At 36.3% G+C, this 18,682-nt stretch overlaps 3 protein-coding genes across 4 annotated transcripts in view; all 3 read right to left on the bottom strand.

Annotated features, from left to right (window-relative positions):
• LOC136800447 (protein unc-79 homolog) overlaps window positions 1-15,722 on the bottom strand; it is a 50,178-nt gene extending 34,456 nt beyond the window's left edge. Inside the window, exons 1-14 of one of the 2 annotated variants that reach the window (XM_067057105.1) lie at window positions 15,586-15,722; window positions 13,467-13,590; window positions 12,103-12,656; window positions 9,871-10,234; window positions 8,596-8,751; window positions 6,363-6,792; window positions 6,025-6,113; window positions 5,706-5,820; window positions 4,361-4,657; window positions 3,512-3,773; window positions 2,700-2,762; window positions 1,798-2,042; window positions 984-1,132; window positions 18-175 (exon numbers count right to left, since the gene is read on the bottom strand). In XM_067057105.1, coding sequence (XP_066913206.1) covers window positions 18-175; window positions 984-1,132; window positions 1,798-2,042; window positions 2,700-2,762; window positions 3,512-3,773; window positions 4,361-4,657; window positions 5,706-5,820; window positions 6,025-6,113; window positions 6,363-6,792; window positions 8,596-8,751; window positions 9,871-10,234; window positions 12,103-12,656; window positions 13,467-13,590; window positions 15,586-15,613 — 3,034 coding nt within the window. In that variant the 5' untranslated portion in view covers window positions 15,614-15,722. Of the gene's footprint in view, window positions 1-17; window positions 176-983; window positions 1,133-1,797; window positions 2,043-2,699; window positions 2,763-3,511; window positions 3,774-4,360; window positions 4,658-5,705; window positions 5,821-6,024; window positions 6,114-6,362; window positions 6,793-8,595; window positions 8,752-9,870; window positions 10,235-12,102; window positions 12,657-13,466; window positions 13,591-14,790; window positions 14,869-15,585 lie in introns of those variants that run through there. The other variant, XM_067057106.1, reaches the window with a different exon arrangement.
• Window positions 15,723-15,998: 276 nt separating this feature from the next.
• Window positions 15,999-17,334, bottom strand: LOC136800434 (general transcription factor IIE subunit 2-like). The gene has a single exon (XM_067057091.1). The coding sequence runs from the start codon at window positions 17,097-17,099 to the stop codon at window positions 16,206-16,208; it is 894 nt and encodes a 297-aa protein (XP_066913192.1). The 5' UTR covers window positions 17,100-17,334; the 3' UTR covers window positions 15,999-16,205.
• Window positions 17,335-17,414: 80 nt separating this feature from the next.
• On the bottom strand, window positions 17,415-18,431 carry LOC136800433 (dimethyladenosine transferase-like). Its single transcript, XM_067057090.1, has one exon. The coding sequence runs from the start codon at window positions 18,380-18,382 to the stop codon at window positions 17,462-17,464; it is 921 nt and encodes a 306-aa protein (XP_066913191.1). The 5' UTR covers window positions 18,383-18,431; the 3' UTR covers window positions 17,415-17,461.
• Between the last annotated feature and the right edge of the window lie 251 nt (window positions 18,432-18,682).

The raw sequence follows: 18,682 nt of genomic DNA, 5'->3' as shown, positions 1-18,682 counted from the left end.
GAAAAATAGATCGAAACCTGCAGAGAATCTTGTTTTCCAATCATCATTTGTGAAATCAGATTCCATACATTGGCAAAGATGATCAGCACCGTACGGTAACGATGCACAATGTAAAAGCAATGGTACAACAGTCCGCCCAATGTTGGAATTAGTCGATTCCAAGCGACGCCACAAGCTGAATAAAATTGAATATATAATATAATTCTATGAAATTCTTAATAGTATCAGTGACCTTGCAGAAAAAGCCTGTTGTAGTTTTTCATTTTTAGACAATCAAATTCAACAAGCTAATCTTCGCCGTCTTAGGTACCCTCGGGTACTTAATAGCCGGGGGGTTTGGAATAAGCAGGGGAGTTGGAAAAATTCTCAAAAATTAATAAGCGGGGGGGGGTTGGAATAAAAATGTCCTGGGTGGAAAATTTTCGAAAAGGAGGCTAATACAGCAGAATTAGGACAAAAGAGGGAACTTTCAAAAAAAAATTCCCAAAAATCAATAAGCGGGGGGGTTGGAATAAGAATGTCCTGGGTGGAAAATTTTCGAAAAATTAATTAGCGGCCCCCCCGGCTATTAAGTACCCGAGAGTAATGGAATTGACGTTTTTAAGGAACTTATTTTCGCGTTTGATAACGGCTACTTTTTGCCGAGATTCTCGAAACATCATATAGAATTTTAACGATAAAGTCCGAAAATAGCAAAAAGAGGTTCCGTGAAAATAGTGCTTCAAATAAGGGAATTTCAGTTGACCAGTAATTTTGCAAGTGTAACAAGCGCTCTTGCCCCCCCCCTAAAGCGGGTTTTTTTTACAAGAAACCAGTAACCCGTACCAGAATGAACAGTAGAACAGTAGAAACCACAAAATGACAGGTAATTACCGGTCACCCACTGTTATTTGCAGCACTGGAAAAGCAGTAGTTACTTTTGTATGGCGTTATAATCGATTAAAAATGTTTGAAAAGAAAAAAACAAAAGAAACAAAAATTACTTTGGAATGAGTTGGTGTCGCTGCAATTTCTCCAGCAAATCCAGGTCCTGGTCAGCCACCATTTCTAAACATTCACCACGAATACAAAGGATGTCCAGAGATGTTAAAATGTGCACTACTACTGACGATTCATGACATTCTGAAAGCTCCTGTAAATGGATAACAAGACACAGATATCCTATATAAAACAATATATAGAGCTTCTCTATCTTTTCCAAACCATAACAGGTGAAGCAAAATGATGCTCCGTCTTTGCTGAAAGCAGATCACAGCAGAAACCTTGGTTTTTGTCTGTGTAATGACTTAGAAATTTCAAGGATCGCGCAAGCTAAACTGTGACGTCACTTCATTCAAGATGGCGAATTATTTTGCTTCTAATAGGGTAGGGAAAGCTCTACCTAGTGTTTTATATAAGATATCTGTGAGAACGAGAGTAAAGAACTTTACCATGTTTGAGATAATCTCCAAGCAGATTCTGATTACCCCACGGTGGCACGTATGCCCTCTAAAGGTCATGAAACCGTAAGAAAATCTGCCCAGATTGGCGCAGCGCTTTGATCAGGTCAGATCGTCACATTGGCCATATTCCTTTAGAGCAGAACGTGGTATGTGCAGAATGGAAGATTTGTTATGATTGGTTAAATTTTAGAAATGTTCTTAGAATTCTTATCAAAGTACGAGATATGACACAATCTTTCAATCAATTATCATTATGACAATAACCATGCAAACTTCACCATTCGTCCTAAAAGACGAATGAAAGGACGAATGAACCAAAAGGAAGAAGAAAATTCAGCAAACTGAGAAGCCGAACCTGTAAAAGTCTTTCCAAGATCTGCAATTCCGGAATACTGTTCAAACTGCTCTCACTTATATCCGATTTGAAACGCCCCGACTCCACACGGAAAACTCTCTCCTTTAGATATTTGGCGGCACCGTCAACAACTGAATTGGCGGCCGCCGCCCCGCGATCGTTCTCATCTTCTTCTATGATGACGTCATCATTATGGCTGCCCACTAATGGTGTTTGATCAAGTTTTGAAGTGTTCACTGGAGTTCCTACAGAAAGAGAAAACTTCATTAGTGAAATATAAAATTGTGTCAAATATGTCGATTGAATAAAGAACATGGTCAAAATATGAACGAAAATTTTGCTAACTGGTCACATGGTCGATGTCAAATATACACGTCAAGCATTGCAGTTGTATGTACACAGACCCAGTATCTACAGCTACTTTCAAAATTCATTGCCGTAGAGGGTCTGTTGTCATTGTCTTTTCCCACTTGAGATTTTTTAAACCGACCGCTGCAATAGAGTGTTGGTGAGAGAGGGGAGACGATGAGAGAAGTGTTGCTATTTATAAATCAGACTTCATCGCAGAGGGCTCCGTACGGAAATTATTTATCAAACAGACAATGCGCACAGAGTGTACTACGAAGCGATAAACGTGATATACACTCTGGTACAGAGTAGCATTGCAGCGGCTTCCATTCTTGGATTCTGAACATGTGATCATAAAACTCACTGGTCAAAATTGGAAAACAGTAGCGATTACGTCTAATTTTTATACTCGTCATTTCATACTTTTTACAGTTCTTGGACTGTCAAAGTGGTTCGCTTGTAAGTTCTCATAGTCTGAGTCCCAAGTCTCAGAGCCCCCTAAGTAAAAGACCTCATTCTGGTAGATTTTGCTAAAAGTGTTTAACCAAACTTACCGCTACTGAAGCGACTTTTCAAGGAGGTTGTGTCCCTTGATTTCCTGGAAGCACTGCTTGAATCTAGAAAGTTGTGGAATAGAGACCGAAAAATTAGAACATTTGGAATCTATAAAACTAGTACAAACAGGTAAAAATTGATAGTTTATTATAACTTTCCTGTCCTTAAAGCTCAGTTATTAATACATTTGAAAGAGCTCGGTGTATTCATAAATATAAAGATAGGCCAAATGGCATCAACCACCTCATCAGAATCTTTAAAAGGAATTCAAAGCACAGATTTCTGTAAAGCCCGAAGGGCTAGATAAAGTGCTTTAAGCTTGTCCAAGCAAAAAACATCGCAAAAGATATTGTTGCCATCGTTTTCGAAAATCCACGAAACTTCTGATTGGTCAAGGGCTTTATAGATTTGTGGTTAAAAGCCAAAGTTCCGTAGAGAGCTTTCGGGTCACCCTTGGCTACGGTCAGAAAATTAAACTTTCACTGACGATCAAACATACAAGGAGTTCAAAGCTAGACCCACGGCCTTTACCAAAAAGTGAAGCAAGTTTTGGTAAGATTTCCTACCAAAGAAATCACGTGACAACAAGTAATTTCACTGGTTTGAGAGATGCGAAAGAGCGTTTGCCGCCTACTTTTTTTATCTCGCGCTCCGAAAACAATTAAAATGCTAGATCTTATCCATCGGCACGAAATTTAAAAAGTCAAATTTTTGCTTCACTTTATTTTTTGCTGGAGAAAGCTTAAAGTTGCCTATCTAGCCCTTCGGGCTTTATAGATCTGTGGTTCAAAACATAAAAACCATAACTCACTTCTCCGAGAAATGACACTATTGGTATATTCTGTTTTAGCTTGATCTAACGTCACTTGTCTTTTGATTGCCAGATCAACCAGCAATGCAACCAAGTAAAAAACAGTGTTCATTATTTGACATCTTGGACAACTGAATCCTGGCAACTCCACGTGTTCACCCTCAAATGATTGGTCAAGGATTTGCGATAAGAGCACGTTTAATGAGATACTTTCTTTATCAGCAATGTAGACGCTACCTGATGGTGATTTTTGCAGCGTCAGCTTTTAAAAGTAAGAATTCATGAGTTGGTTAGAATGGCTGAGTTAGATCTTATACGATTTTGTTGTCTTTGAAACTGAAAGTTGTCTCTGGTTCTCTCTATCTGTCTCGACATTTGTGCGAAATAAGCAAGCAATTCAACAAACAAGTAGGTCCGAAGTCCAGAGCGCTTATCAAATTTTTAGGGTTTTTAGGAGAGGCGTTTATTCGAGGGCCGTTTAACAAGAAACGCTCTTAAACGACGCTCTTCTATTTGATACGCTTCTTTGTTCGATGAAAATCCAATCTCTCTCAACTGTGTATCTGTTTGAAACTTCAAAAAACAATTTTGGTACAAAGCCGGGACGTTAGATGTCGACATAGTAATGTATACACCTTTTCGACCGTAGCCGCCAATTGCCGCAAGGGCATTTTTTTGTCCGCTTTACCACCCTAAAACCGTCCCAGTCTTTTTTTCGCACCTAAAGACAATAGAAAAATGTGTCAAAAAATAATTGGATCGAGTTTGGGGGGATAATTAAATAATAAAGTGGCACACGCCTGACCGCGCGACTAAGGTCGAAAAGGTGTACTGTGTTTGCTTTCTTACCTGTTTAATCAAGACATCTAACATGAGGATACTGATTGACAGATCATCTTGAACGGTTTTCAAACTCAGTAACGTTGCACCCAGCGGTGATTTCAACGGTGTAGAATGGAGTGAATTCTGACGCGACAGAGTACCACTACTCGTAACTTTATGGATGGTGTCTTTATCAGGAAAGGAGAATACAGATTGTATGTTATTATCAACGGCCGACAAACCGTCATCTTTGTTGAGCAAGAGTTCGATGAACATTTCAATGAGAGATGTGATTTCCAGTTGAACATCGAGATAGGAAAGAATCTGAAACATAACAGCGAATTAATTAAAGTGATCAAAGCGAAACTTTTCGTATGAGCAAGAAACTTGGTCTGAGACGGAAAATGGATTTTAAATAGCCAATTAGCACATACTCTTGGACTTTCGGTGAATTAGGCTGGAACGCCTTTTATATACTTTCTTGGGACGGAAATCCGTCTGAGATGGAAGAACTTCCCTGTAAACTGCTGCAAAGGTTGCTAACTTTTTATTTCTGGGCAGGGGAGCAAGTTTTATGCCACCCATTTTATTTCTCATGAAAAATGTGTTCTATTAGAAATAAACGAAATATAGATAATTTTAACATCTTTTCTCGTTATTTTTCTGATTAAGATTATGATGGTGAAAATTTTCGGTTTATCAGTCGCACTTTTTTACTTTAAAATTTTTAGCTGGTCGTGGTTTCATGTTAACCATAGTACCGTAAGTTGGTCTAAAGTCGACACCCCTCTTCTAAATTCGACACCCTTCTTTAGAGATGGGAATAACGGAAAGGTCGGAATCACTGATTAAAACTATTTTTGTTTGCTTAGCGATTAGAGAGGAATATCAGTGATTCTGACCTTTCTATTATTCCTATCTCTAAAACTGGGTGTTGGAATTAGAAGAGGGATGTCGACATTAGACCAACTCACGGTATTACTGATGATGAGCCCTTTTCTTTAGCAAGAAAGCACATCAGAACATTCGTTTTTTTCTGAAAGCTTAGTAAGTAAGTTTGCGATCGCAGTTGAGGGCGATCCGAAGACTCCTTTTCTCTAGCTGTCTACCCGAAGGTAAGAGAGGGTGCCATTTCTTTCCCTGGATTTCTCCATTTACTCTTGAACCGTCTTTTTAGTTGCTGGGCATCAAGCAGAGATGCATCAACTACCATTTTGGGAATCTTTAGTTTGACCCATCTGGGAACGAACCCACAACCTTGCGGAGAACTGTAGCTGGATATTCTACCTTCATGCACCGACTGCTAGATTTTTACGTGTTCACGACCAGGAGACATGACTAAATATGGTAGGCTGCTCAAATGAATACTGACCTGAACCCATACAAGAGCTTCTTGACTTTGCTTCAAGATGGATGATTCGAGATTCTTTCGGATGAAATTGATAGCGTACTCCGGACGTGTCTCCGAGTTCATGTCGAAAAGTTCCCTGAGTGATAAGAAAGATATACATCAGCAAGGCTTCATTGTGCTATTGTAAAGGTAAAACAAAGTCGACAAATGTAATCAAGCCCGTATAGTGCTAGTCATGTAAATGGGAACCGGTTTTTTGACTTTTGGGAATTCGATTTTCATCGAATAATAAAGCGTATTGAATATCAGAACTTACATATAGAATTAGAGAACAACTTACAACAAGATGGTTTTGAATTTCTTGATTTCAGACACCGGGATGGCAGTTTTGATCTCGTGGAACCAATGTGGCATTATTTCTTCCCAGACCTGGCGAAGGAAAGAACGAATATAAATAAAGTGTACACATGGTCTTCATCAGTCGTGTAAAAAAACCTTTATTGATAGGCAGTTGAGTTTTTTTACTCTAGAAAACATTTTTCTCCAGGCCCCAGCAATTAAAATTGTTGGAAAGGAAAAACGCGTTCGCTTCAAGCCATACTTAAAAGGATAGTGAAGTGAAAAGCAAAACTACAAAATCGTTTATTTCTTGAAGAGCTGAAAAGAGTTTGAACTTACATTTTCAGGTACTAAACCATACTTGGCCAGTGTGGTGATCCGCTGTAAAATCTCCATATCTTTCCGCAGCACGCTTGTCAACATGTTCCACGGGTGCCCAACCCTCGCATGTTTGGGCGGAGCCGGTAATAAACAGGAACAATAGAAATTAAAATCGTGCGCCGCCACTTTGTTCAGCCACGCCACCGCCTGTTGGCGGTTGGGATTAACGATTTTTACCGCCTCGTGATGCGAGGCGTAATCTACGGATTCCACCCACACGAATAGCATAGCAACCAGTCTTCCTAGATGTTCCAAATGATAGACTGTTGGTGGATAAGGACAAGTCTTTTGGAGTAAGAGCAATCCATGTAAACTCGTGAATATCTTTCCAATGTATTGTAGTAAGTCTTGCTGTGATTTGTCAACTATCTCCACGTCAAGATCAAGTCTAATAAAGAGGAGAAAACAGGATATTGAAAAACACAAAAAAGGTCGCTTGGTTACTTTTCGATCATGTTTTGCTTACCGATGCGATGAGGTTTCTTCCACCTGACATCATTTTAGTTTTCCTTTTTTATAGCAAAAACAATGAAAGAGAGTTGTGATACTTGTGAAATACTTTAACGACAGCCAACATGCATAATTTGGCGTAAAAAGGCGCAAAATCGTGAAAATATTGTCTCACTATAGTGCTATCCTCAAAATTAAGTCCCCACGAAATCTTAAAATTTCGCGGGTGAGGTAAACCGTGAAATTTTATCCCGCGAAAATTTATCCCATTAAAGTAAAATGTTTTCAACAAAAAGATAAAACGGAGTCGTGTCGGGAATGGTAGGGCGCTCAACTCCTTGCCGCAAGGTTAAGGGTTATGGCTCTGTCAAGTCGAACGCAAAGCGAGCACGCAATTAAGTCACCTCTGGCACCACCTCCTTAGTTGAAGCTTTATTTCAAGTCTGGTCGTTAAAATAATCCACTAATAAATCGCTAATTGTGAAACAGCCCTTAGGATTATCTGGCACCCAGATGCAGAAACTTTCATCCGACACGCTAAAGCTCTGAAGATCGCAAAAATTCTCAACATCTGGAAGGTTTAGATTACGGAATTTTGCAGCGGGAGGTCTGGTAAGTCAGACCTCGTTTTCGGAGATTGGCGGGTCCAAGTGAAATATTTTCAGGTTTACGCCCAAGGCTAGTTGAACCCGACTTGGGATGCGGCACATCAAAGGCCGACTACCATTCCTCTCCTATGGGAAATTGGCCCGCTCCTTTAGAGCTTTAGTGTGGGCGGCCGCCAATCCGCCATCGGAATATCAGATAACCCGTAGGATGGATGTTAGTTTGAAAAAAACACTGAAATCGTTAAACTAGAAAAGTCCTGTTGTTATAAACAAGCGATACTTTTATGGACCTACCTGGTTATCAAACTAATCAGTGAACATTGAAACAATGAAACACATAAGACATAACTGGTCAAAATACAAAAAAATAAAGAAAATGAAAGCATATCTATTGAGAGAAACTATTATTGAAAAAGATTTTTGAAAAAGAAATAAAAAGGCTATTAAGCGCTTTTCTTTATAAAAACCACTATCAGAAAAATGCACAGCTTAATAAATAAGGTTTCCAGAAAAGTCAAACCGTCGCACTCTACCGTGACACTTTCTTCTATTAGAAAAAATAATAATAAAAAAACAATTTGGCTAATAACATTGATATATGCTCATAAATAGTGATTCTTATAGATATAGATTAACCATTACCCTCCACCGTGACATTTTCATCGTAAAAAAAATAATAGAAATAATAATAATAATAATATGGCTAAGAACATTGATGTATTCTTATTAAAAGTGGTTCTTATAGATAAAAATGCGATTTTTGAGCCAAAAAAATTTTTTTGCAAAAATCTGCTTGAGCCATCCTTTAACTATGATTGTACCCTACTTTCATGCTAAAAATCAGAAAAAATTAATGATCTAATTTTTCACAAAGTCCAAAAAACCCGTTTTTAAGCCGTTTTTTGGCCCAAATTTGCCCAAAAAATTTTTTTTTCGAAAATCGGGCTCCGTCACATTCGAGGGTTTATGGTCATGCACCTTTGTGCCAAAAATCAGAAAAAACTAATGAGCCAATCTCGAGAAAAGCTGGTAACTAACACACTAACTAACGAACGAACGAACATGGGTTAATTTATAGGACCTCCACCCCACCGGGGTAGGTCCAAAAATGTAATATTTCAATCATTTTTTACCCCATTCGAGAACATTTTTCTTGGAAATTAGGTTGAGCTTCCATACCAAGGCGAATGATAGCATCAACCAGATAAGTTTGTTCAGGATTACCAGTGATCCATAGCTCCTTCAAACATTCATGATTGATGTGAGGCTCATGCAAGTCAGCGTGTAATCTAAAGAGATCAAAAGAGAACCAGATGACAGTGATCTCAAGGCTGATTATGAGAAAAAAACTACGAAAAAAGATATTTCATTTCGAAGAAAATGAAAAAAAATTTTACTAAAAAATAACTAATTTTCATGTAATTACATTTTTGGTCAGTCAGGTTCTTCATAAACGCGTGGTTTTAGTCAATCATTTTAAAAAATTTCCTTTAATTCATAATTGTCCTACGAATTTATACAATTACAAAAAAACTAAAATTTTGATGCTTCATTAATGAAATATTCAATAAATTCCAGATGACGGTGATCTCAAGGATTAATTGTAAGAAAAAAACTCCGCAAACAGATACAGCAGACTCTTGCTTTTTCGAACCTTTATTATTCCTGATTATTCGAATTTTTCTATAATTCGAACTAATTCCCAGCCCCCGTCAAGAAGAAACCCTCTTAAAATACCTTCTACAATTCTAATGTCTCTGTAACTCGAACAAATCAGATTCCCCATTTGAGTTCGAAATAGTGAGATTTAACTGTACTTCATTTTGAAGAAAATGATAAAAAACTTTTACGATGAAAGTAATTTAATTTTGAACAGTGGGTCCTAATAAATTGGAAGGATTAAAGTTAAAAAGAACTGGAAAGAAACATGTCCGCAGAATAGAGCATAAGGCTGTAATGGTGTTTTTAGCACTCTGGGCACAACAGTAGTTTATGCTCGCTTACCGAGTCGCACTGATGAGTCCTCCGAAGGACGAAACACGTGTCAACAGATAGATATATAAAGTAATAAAAAGTTAAAAATGTAATGATAGCGTTCAGGGATTTTTCTAAGCACTTTTTTACAGTATACTCAAAATTCTCAATCCAACATTGAGTTCATAAAACTCAATCCGAAAAAAACTTTCCATTTTGTCAAAACATTGGCCTATTTCGGACTTTAGCTCATACATTAATCTTTTGGGGCCTCTCACCTCTGTATCCCCAACTCAATTTTATCCAGGGCCTATTTGTTGGCTAATAGCACCAAAAGAAACTCAATCTAAATATACAAAACGGCCCCAGCTAAAAGTGCTTTGAAAAATCTCTGATTTTATGATATTCGAAGGGGAAAAGTGAGGAAGTAATACCTTTGATGGCAGTCTTCACAGAGGCGAATCGGTTTATAATCATTCCTCTTGATACAGTCCAACGAGAAACAAAAATACAATGCTTTCATGAATCCGAACCGACAATTGCTATTATCACATATCTGAGAAACCAAATCAGCAGGTTGGTTGACATGGATGAACATTGGGCTTTCCATACGATCCATGCTATCGTGACATTTCTGGCAAAGATACATCGGAGGTGGTGAATCATTGTATCTGGCACATATTATGGGATCAAGGCATTCAATGACGGCATCTCTGTTTGAACCTGAACATTCTTGATATTGGCAAGTATAAGGTCTGATATTTTCGTATGGAGGTGACTGATAAGCTTTGATACTGGCTGAAAAGAGAAATGACTTTATAGATGTTTAGTTTACTTACTCTTGTCTCCCGAATCCAGACGTCCTCCCCACTAATTGTTAAGAGAAAAAAAAACCATCCCCCCGCTCTTATTAAGACCCCCCTCGCTAATTAAATTCAAATAATTCAATACTTTATTATAGTGTAGATAGACCTTAAAATTGCTTAAATTTTCCTTTTTGTTAGTATTGGTTCTTATTTTACGTGTTCATTTGTTAAAGTTTCTTTTTTGTTGTTGAGATTGATATCAATTAAAAAAATTCTGTCTTCAAATTACCCCCCCCCCCGCTTATTAGAATTTAGAAAATTTTCCTCCCCCCTGTTTATTCGGACCCCCACCCCCGATCACCCTACGGATTCGAAGCTTGCTTTCATATTGGCAGAAAACAAAACGTGAAAAACCTCTATAAAATACCAGGTGTTTAAAAAAAACTTCGCATGTTTGGCAACTTCTTTGAGCAAAATGGATCATAACAAGTGATACTTTTATGGACCTACCTGGTTATGCATTTAACACATATATAATTGATATCTACGTGAGCATGAACGTTAAACAATCATTCAGAACACAAATAGTGACGATTTATTGAAATTAGTCGTTTGTTTCTTATTAAAAAAACGTTTAGAAACCAAAATTTCATGCTCTTGAAATATTCTTTCATATTCAAGACTTCGTGAGCATAAAAAGACATCTATCTCATTAAAAAATTGAGTAATTTGGCTAAGAACATTAATGTAAGCTTATTAATAGTGATTCTTATAGATAAACATGCGGTTTTTGAGCCAACAATTCTTTTTGCAAAAATCTCCCTGAGCCATTTTTTACCTATAATGGTACCCTACTTCCATGCAAAAAATCAGAAAAAATCAATGATCCAATTTTTCACAAAGTCCAAAAAAACCGCTTTTTAGCCGTTTTTTGGCCCAAATTTGCCCAAAAACAATTTTTTTTTCGAAAATTGGGCTCCGTCACATTCGAGGGTTTATAGTTATTCATCTTTGTGCAAAAAGTCTTAAAGAATGAAAGAGTCAATCTCGAGAAAAGCTAATACGTAAGTATTTGATAATGTGCGTATAAAAAAATATTGAGCTTGGCCAGTTTTTAACTAAAAACACGCCAAGCAACCAAAGTTGCATGTCTAAACACACATATTCTTCAAAAGTAAGCCCTCATGAGCAAAAAAAAACTTCTATCTCATAAAGAAATTGAGTAATTTGACTAAGAACATTGATGTATGCTTATTAATAGTGATTCTTATAGATAAACATGCGCTTTTCAAGCCAAATAAATTTTTTTTCAAAAATCTGCTTGAGCCATCTTTTACCTATGATGGTACCCTACTTTCATGCAAAAAAGCAAAAAAATTTAATGATCCAATTTTTCACAAAGTCCAAAAAACCCGATTTTTAGCCGTTTTTTGGCCCAAATTTGCCCAAAAATTTTTTCTTTCGAAAATCGGGCTCCGTCACATTTTGGCCACCACCGTTTTGCACCTTTGTACCAAAAATCAAATGATTCCTATGATTCAATCTCGAGAAAAGCTGGTAACGAACGGACAGACGGACGGACGGACAGAGGTGAATTTATAGGACCTCCACCCCACCGGGGTAGGTCCAAAAACTCCATCTCATCTGCGGTATGTGTGAAAATCGTAAGATACTGGAAGGCGTATAAATTTTCACATGAGAATGAATTTACATGTTCAGTTAAAAATAATCTGCAAAAAGAACTTTCAAATCCATCTTCTAGCTTTACAAATTTTTTTTTTTTGATTTTAGAAAAAACAGGGTTGGTCAAATCCATAGAACAATAAATTTGGCCTAATCCGAAGTTAATTAAAAGTATACCTATATCGACAGGTGGAAAATAACGGTTTAGCAGATGTAACGAAGCTTTTAGTGATTCTTTGCTACCATACGCTAAAACCATGAGAAGATCAGTAGATGCGTTCTTCTTAAATCTCATGATACATTCCATGACCTTCGTCCACGATGCCGGCTCCGAAGTGGCGTCCAAGACGTTACTCAAAATGGCCGGTATTAGTAGATTAATCTCCGCCAAATCGTCCGACTTGTCGTGCGTCATAAAACCATAAACAAACGGGATGAAATATTGTGAGAGTAAATCCACGATTTTAAGATGAAAAAATTGTTGTACATCGTACAGAGTATCTGATAAGGTCACCAACAGATTGAGAAGTGTTTCTTTATCGATGAATGGTACAATGCATGCTATTGTACGTAGAACTAAATTGTTCAGTTCGGCGTCTTGCTCGTTGTGAAGGTTAGGTATCAAATCGAGTAGAGCTTGCATTAAATGTAAATAGTCGACATTGGGGAACTGGTTTCGATCGAAGTCACATTCTGATGGCTTGTAACATGGATCGGAATCTTTGATCCAACTGAAAATTACAAACGTTTATAATGCAATACACTATTTCGACCGTAGTCACGTGGTCAAGCCTGTGCCACTTTATTATTTAATTTAACACCCTAAACTCGATACAATCCTTTTTTTACATTTTTTTCTTTTGTCTTAAGGCGCGAAAAAAAAAAGACTGGGACGGTTTTAGGGTGGTAAAACGGACAAAAAAATGACCGCACGGCAATTGGCGGCTACAGTCGAAAAGGTGTATTAAAACTGATTAAAAAATATTTTTCATGGAGAAAAGTTACTTGTATATCTAACTAGCTTTATTTCTTACAAGATGAAAAGTTTTGAGAATTCAAGAACTTGAGGGGTGTCAAATAAGAATCATCAATAGATAAGAGGTCACTAAAAAGTTCTTTCAATACACAAGATTACTCAAAAAACATGAGCTCTCTCTGCATAATTAGAGAATTCCACCAATTGTATTAGAATCTTTCGAACTAAATCATTGATCCCATTATGAATAATTCGTGCAAAAATGTTTGTTCTTAGAATATTGAATTAGGGATTGAACTAACGGAGTGATGGGCAAGTGGACAAAGGGGTCAGCGTCTTAAACCAGGGATTCGCGGTTCAAATCCCCGCTCTTTCCAATGTTCCGTTCAGTTTATGGATAACCGAGTCGGCTGGCCGTGGATCCCGTGAAAGCAATTGAAAGACTGTCTAAAAGTCCTAGATGACTGGGCTATCCACGTAAAAATATCGGCTCTAATCTATCCATCTATAACATCATTTCTGGCATTTCCATGAAAAAGATCACTAAGATCTAATAATTTCTGACCTTATTAATTGTGTTTCGAAATATTTCAAAGATGTTACGATTTCTCTACTGATCACTTCAATGTTGACACCACCTGCATTGAGTCGAGCACTGAAGTCATTCAGTTGGTTAATCTTGGCGGTAACTACAACAAAAATGAGAAAATGGTGAATTACTATCTGTTCAAGTATGTTACACGGTTTTTTATAAGAGCATTTAAAATTTTTGAAGCCTTCGGATGTTCTTAAAAGCCTAAAAATGTTAACATGTTCTTGTTTTCACCATTTTGTGAGTATTTCTGTCCATTTTTCTAAGAAAATAGGTTGTTTTAGAGTCCGCAAGGCATTAAAATGTTCTTAACTTGTTCTTCATATTTTAGCCATCGAAGCCTTATGTTTTTAAATAGTTTGTTCCTATAAAAAACATGTATTATGTTAGAGTGTTCAAAGCTCGATAGCATGCAGGCCGGAGGAAATCGTTTAAGTCAAGGAGACATTCGAATAGTACAGGTTATGAAGTTAGCGAAATCTCCACCATATTTACGCATTGTTTAGGTTATTGGGGGTATTTGGGTTAGTGGTAGCAAATTATAAAATGCAACCCAGCCTGACTTCGCGCTTATTAACAACAAATCAATTATCTACACATTAGAATTTCAAGTTTGTCATCAACTTGGAAGAAATTTCGAGTTCTATAGGTTCAAGTTATGGAGATTCACACTGTAATTAAAGCCAATTATCCATTTGACTGGATGCGACCAAGGGTTTTACCAAGAAAAAAATGGTTTCAAGGCGAATGCTCTACTACTGATCTGCTATAGTCAAGGACTAGGCATGAATGAAACATGCTGTCCCAGTTCAATCAAGAGCAGTTCCAAAAAAGAATGCAACTTCTAATAGGCTCTGGATTAATTGGGATTTTATACTTGTTCGAAAGATATCTAAGAATGGATCAGCAGAAATAATGAATGATAAAGATGAGAAATGAAGAAAACATCTCCACTCTTATATATCTTTTCTACAAGCACTCCTGTCTCAGTAACCTGGTGAGAACTTGAGAACTTGATGATGGGGGATTGAATTAAGGACCGAAGTTCCATTTCACAATTTTTAGTCGATTTTTTTCAGTTTCTAGGAGAGGATTCTGGGAACAAGAATCCGAATCTGTGACGACTTTAATAAAAAGAATACAACTCAGAAAGAATACTTCACAAAAACACTCTTAGATTAGAGATTTATTTTGAAAAATCTTAAAAATACGGCCTTATTAGGGTAAAAAAAACAACAAAAGGAACCAATATTGTATAATGATTCCCCTAAAAGGTAAAAAAAGTGAAGGATCTTACAGTTGTTGGGATCCATACTCTTCAAAACACAAGGTTCTCTAATGCGATGTCCTTTTGGTTTATCAGTCAAACTGAAAGTTTTGAGCTTTACTTAGACTGTCTGTTAGTTTATAGTAAATTTGAAAATAAAAATCTCTCAACAATGTTTTGAGAGAAAACAAAACATTATTTTCATCTCTTTAAAAAATCTATGTTCTTTTTTTAGAATTATGATGGTCCGAACATGAAAAAGAGAGAGCACATTTGCCATTCAAAAGTCAGCTTCACAAATCTTCCTTGTAGTTAAGACAACTTTAATAATACCAAGCAGCTACATTTAGCACTCTATTCGTGATATTCATGGCGTAATGTTTTATACCCAAAAAGGATCGGGTTCCACTCATTTTGAATTGAAACAATAAAAGTAATGGTTGCGATCACTAAATTGACCTTTTTAAAGCCTTTGAAAATCTTTCGGATACCAAAATAATCCCACAAATTTACAAAATCCCAAATCCCAAATTTACACAAAGAATCGAAAAATCAATCTCTCAAAGGCCTCAAAGGGTCACGGTTCTCAGAAATTTTTGAAGGAAAGATTTCACTTTGGCACTCTAAGAGCCCCAAAACATCCTCTCAATCCTGACTCTTTGGCTAAGGTATATCTTATATCGTATATCAGCAACTGAGTACCCCAGCAAAGGACTTTCTATGAAGGGAGATGGGAACGGTTTGAGTATTGAGTTATGCAGAGGATCAACTTTAAACAGAATAAATATGATTTAAGCTGTTGTGTCAACAGCAGAATGAACTCACATTGTGATGCTTTTGTTGATGAAAACATTTTGGTGTAGATGGATGAAACATCACACGAACTGTCAATAAGATGCCATCTTCCTTGATGGTATTATTTCATGTAATGTTAATAGTTTTTTCATGTTATTTGATTAGTTCTTTCTGAAAATGAAAATGAATGAAAATAATACATGGAAATCATCATCAAGGATAGAGCCACTTAGGAAGAAGAGTTTCTAGATGTGTATCAAAATATAAAGCATTTAAAAAAACCGGGAGATTGATTCAAGTAGATTTGGATTCAACATATAATATGACGATCATTTGTCTAATCAACAGTGATTGATAAGAAACCTTGGTAAGAAGATATTCAAGTTCCAAAAGAGGTTTTAAAAATTAAATCCTACACAAAGAAAGGATAAAAACAAAAAGGGCAATTTTTTTATTAAAATTAAAAAAGTTTAAGAAGGTTACAACAATACAATCTCATTACTTAAAAAAAAAGTATATTATATCAAAAACTCGTGAATTCTTAAATAATAAACTGGGAATCTGATTTTCTAATTCCACCGTACCAAACCCGAACAAATTGCACTCATCAATGTTATGACCAGCCTTTCATTGTACTTTTTAGTTTTAATCTAGTGAGTACCTTTCTTAGGAACTTCAGAGTAATCTTTCAAAACATGGCTTTGTAAATGGTCATTGTGTAGTTTGCCTGTCCTTTTACGTTTTCCACCTCTACGCTTTTGAGCTTTCTGCGCTTTGGGTGCTACACCTTGCATAGTTGTGATACCACTGCTACTCAAATATTTCTCTATATCAGGCTCTGCTAACCCTTCAACGGCAACACTACGCCAATGTTTTTGAAATTCCTCATCAACACTGACCGCCATACTGGGATCATAATGAAACAAAACAGCTTTCTTGTCATTTGAGCGTGTGACAAATGTAACTTTGTCAGCGATTGCTTTTATGATATCATCAGCATTAGGTAGACCCTCTCTAATATCATCAAGTAGAATGCCACCGTGTCCCTTTTGATCATGCTTGTCTAGAAGCTTCACTAATGATTTCTTGTCTTTCAACGTGTATTTAGGCTTGAAAATATACTTTCCATCATCAATACCAATTTTAGGGTTTTCTCTCAGTGCAACAAATAACCATTCTTTATCGTGGGGTTTAATGTCTGTATTCTTTGTGATATCTAACAATTCATCTAGCGTGTAGCCTTCGAATATTCTTTTTTGATAGTTTCCTTTCAAATGGTCAACACACGATGACAAAATAGCAAATCTACTTTTGGATTTCAAAGGAGCATGTGTTTTGTAATTAAATTGTGATTGCTGTGCTTGTTTCTTAGCTTGCTGTAAAAGCTGGGCAGGTAGTTCATTCTTTCTCTTGACTTTTCTTTTAGATGATGAAGGTTTAGAAACAGTAGAGCTTGGAGTCTTTTTAGCCTCGACACTAGGTGTTGCCAAACTTTTCTTTTTGAATGCATTGAATTCCTTCAAAAGTGCAGGGTCCATTGCCATCTTCTATAAAAAATGTGATCTTATTTTTCTTATTTTTTGTTATTTATTTTATACCCTGTAAAAAAGAATAAAGTAAAATAAAGAAATAATAATAAGGAGACAAAAACTTTGAGTCCAAATAGATGCAGCTGATTTGTCTAAAACAAAACAATGCATTGTGTTTTCCTAAACATACAAGAGTTTTCAAACTTTGAAAAAAGATGACGTAGTTACACAGTATACATAGTGCAGAAATTGATAAAAATATTAAAAAAGACACCATGACAAGTTACTTTTAAAAACACCAAAAAAAAAATGAAACATAAAATTAATATATCCTTTTTGAGACACATTCAAATCATTTTTTTTTATAATTTCTATTTTCATGCAAAATGTATTCCATTTTTATTAAACTTGTCTAAAAGTTGAAGAAAATCGTCTATATCCATGGTTCTTGCACGTTTCTTGTTGAATTCATTTTCTTGTAAAATTTCTTGGACTTTTGTTTTGATATCAAAATCCTCATCTACCATAATACTGTTCATAGAGCAATGAATTTTATAATTTTTATCCAACATTTCGATGACTGCCTTAGAGCTGAAACATGCACTCAAGGTCTTATTTTTTCTGACAAATGCTATACGAACAAGGCCATCCCATTCCTGGAAGTTGATTGGCGGTGGAGGATTTTTGGGTTCAATTCTGATGACGCTAGATTCCACTTTGGGCGGAGGTCGGAAATTATTTTTCCCCACTTTCATTAAATGATCAACTTTGGATAACAATTGCGTATTAATTGATAGACGACAATATAATTTATCCCCTGGTTTAGCCACCAACCTGAGTGCAAATTCACGCTGAAACATGAGTACTGCACATCTAAAAATTGGTCTGTGGAGTAAAAGTTTGAAAACAAATGGAGATGAGATTTGATATGGAAGATTAGCAACACAACAATCAAAGTATGGAAGATCAGCTTTCAAAACATCACCAACCAGAAGATGTAATTTATTAGCTTCAGGTGTACCTTGGACCCTCTTTTGAAGTTCTGCAGCCATCCTTGGGTCAACTTCACAAGCAATTAATTTTTTACCCTTTTCCATGATCTTAACACTCATATTACCTGTTCCAGGACCAACTTCAAGAACTGTATCTGTCGGCTTGATTGCTGCTTTTTCAATGATAGCATTGACTATCAAAGGATTTTTTAAAATATGCTGACCAAGTCCTGTATTGAATTGAATTCCCTCTGTACGAGTTTGTTGGTGAGTCCTCGATTTTTTGGCAACTCTTTCCTTAGGCATTTTTGAAATTGCAACTGGAACTCTATACAGAAAAGAAATAAAAAATTGAAATGCAACACCATTATTAAAACCTAGTAATTCTGAAAGAAATAAAAATTATAATCATAACTCCGAATGAGTGTGACATTATTTTTGTTTGCATTAAAAATACTTTTAAAGTACTTTCTTGCAAATGATATACTTTAAATCTAAAATTAGTATCCTTTTTGGTAAAAATTGAAGGAAAAAGTCTTCAACCCCACCCTCGAAAAAAGTCTTCAACCCCACCCTCGAAAAAATTCCCCACCCTTTGCCACCAAC

The sequence above is a fragment of the Clytia hemisphaerica genome, unplaced genomic scaffold, assembly GCF_902728285.1.
Source record: "Clytia hemisphaerica strain Z4C2 unplaced genomic scaffold, Clytia hemisphaerica genome assembly, whole genome shotgun sequence".
Classification (NCBI taxonomy): Eukaryota; Metazoa; Cnidaria; class Hydrozoa; order Leptothecata; family Clytiidae; genus Clytia; species Clytia hemisphaerica.
Note: the sequence above shows the minus strand (reverse complement) of the source record. Positions and strands in the feature narration are given on the sequence as shown.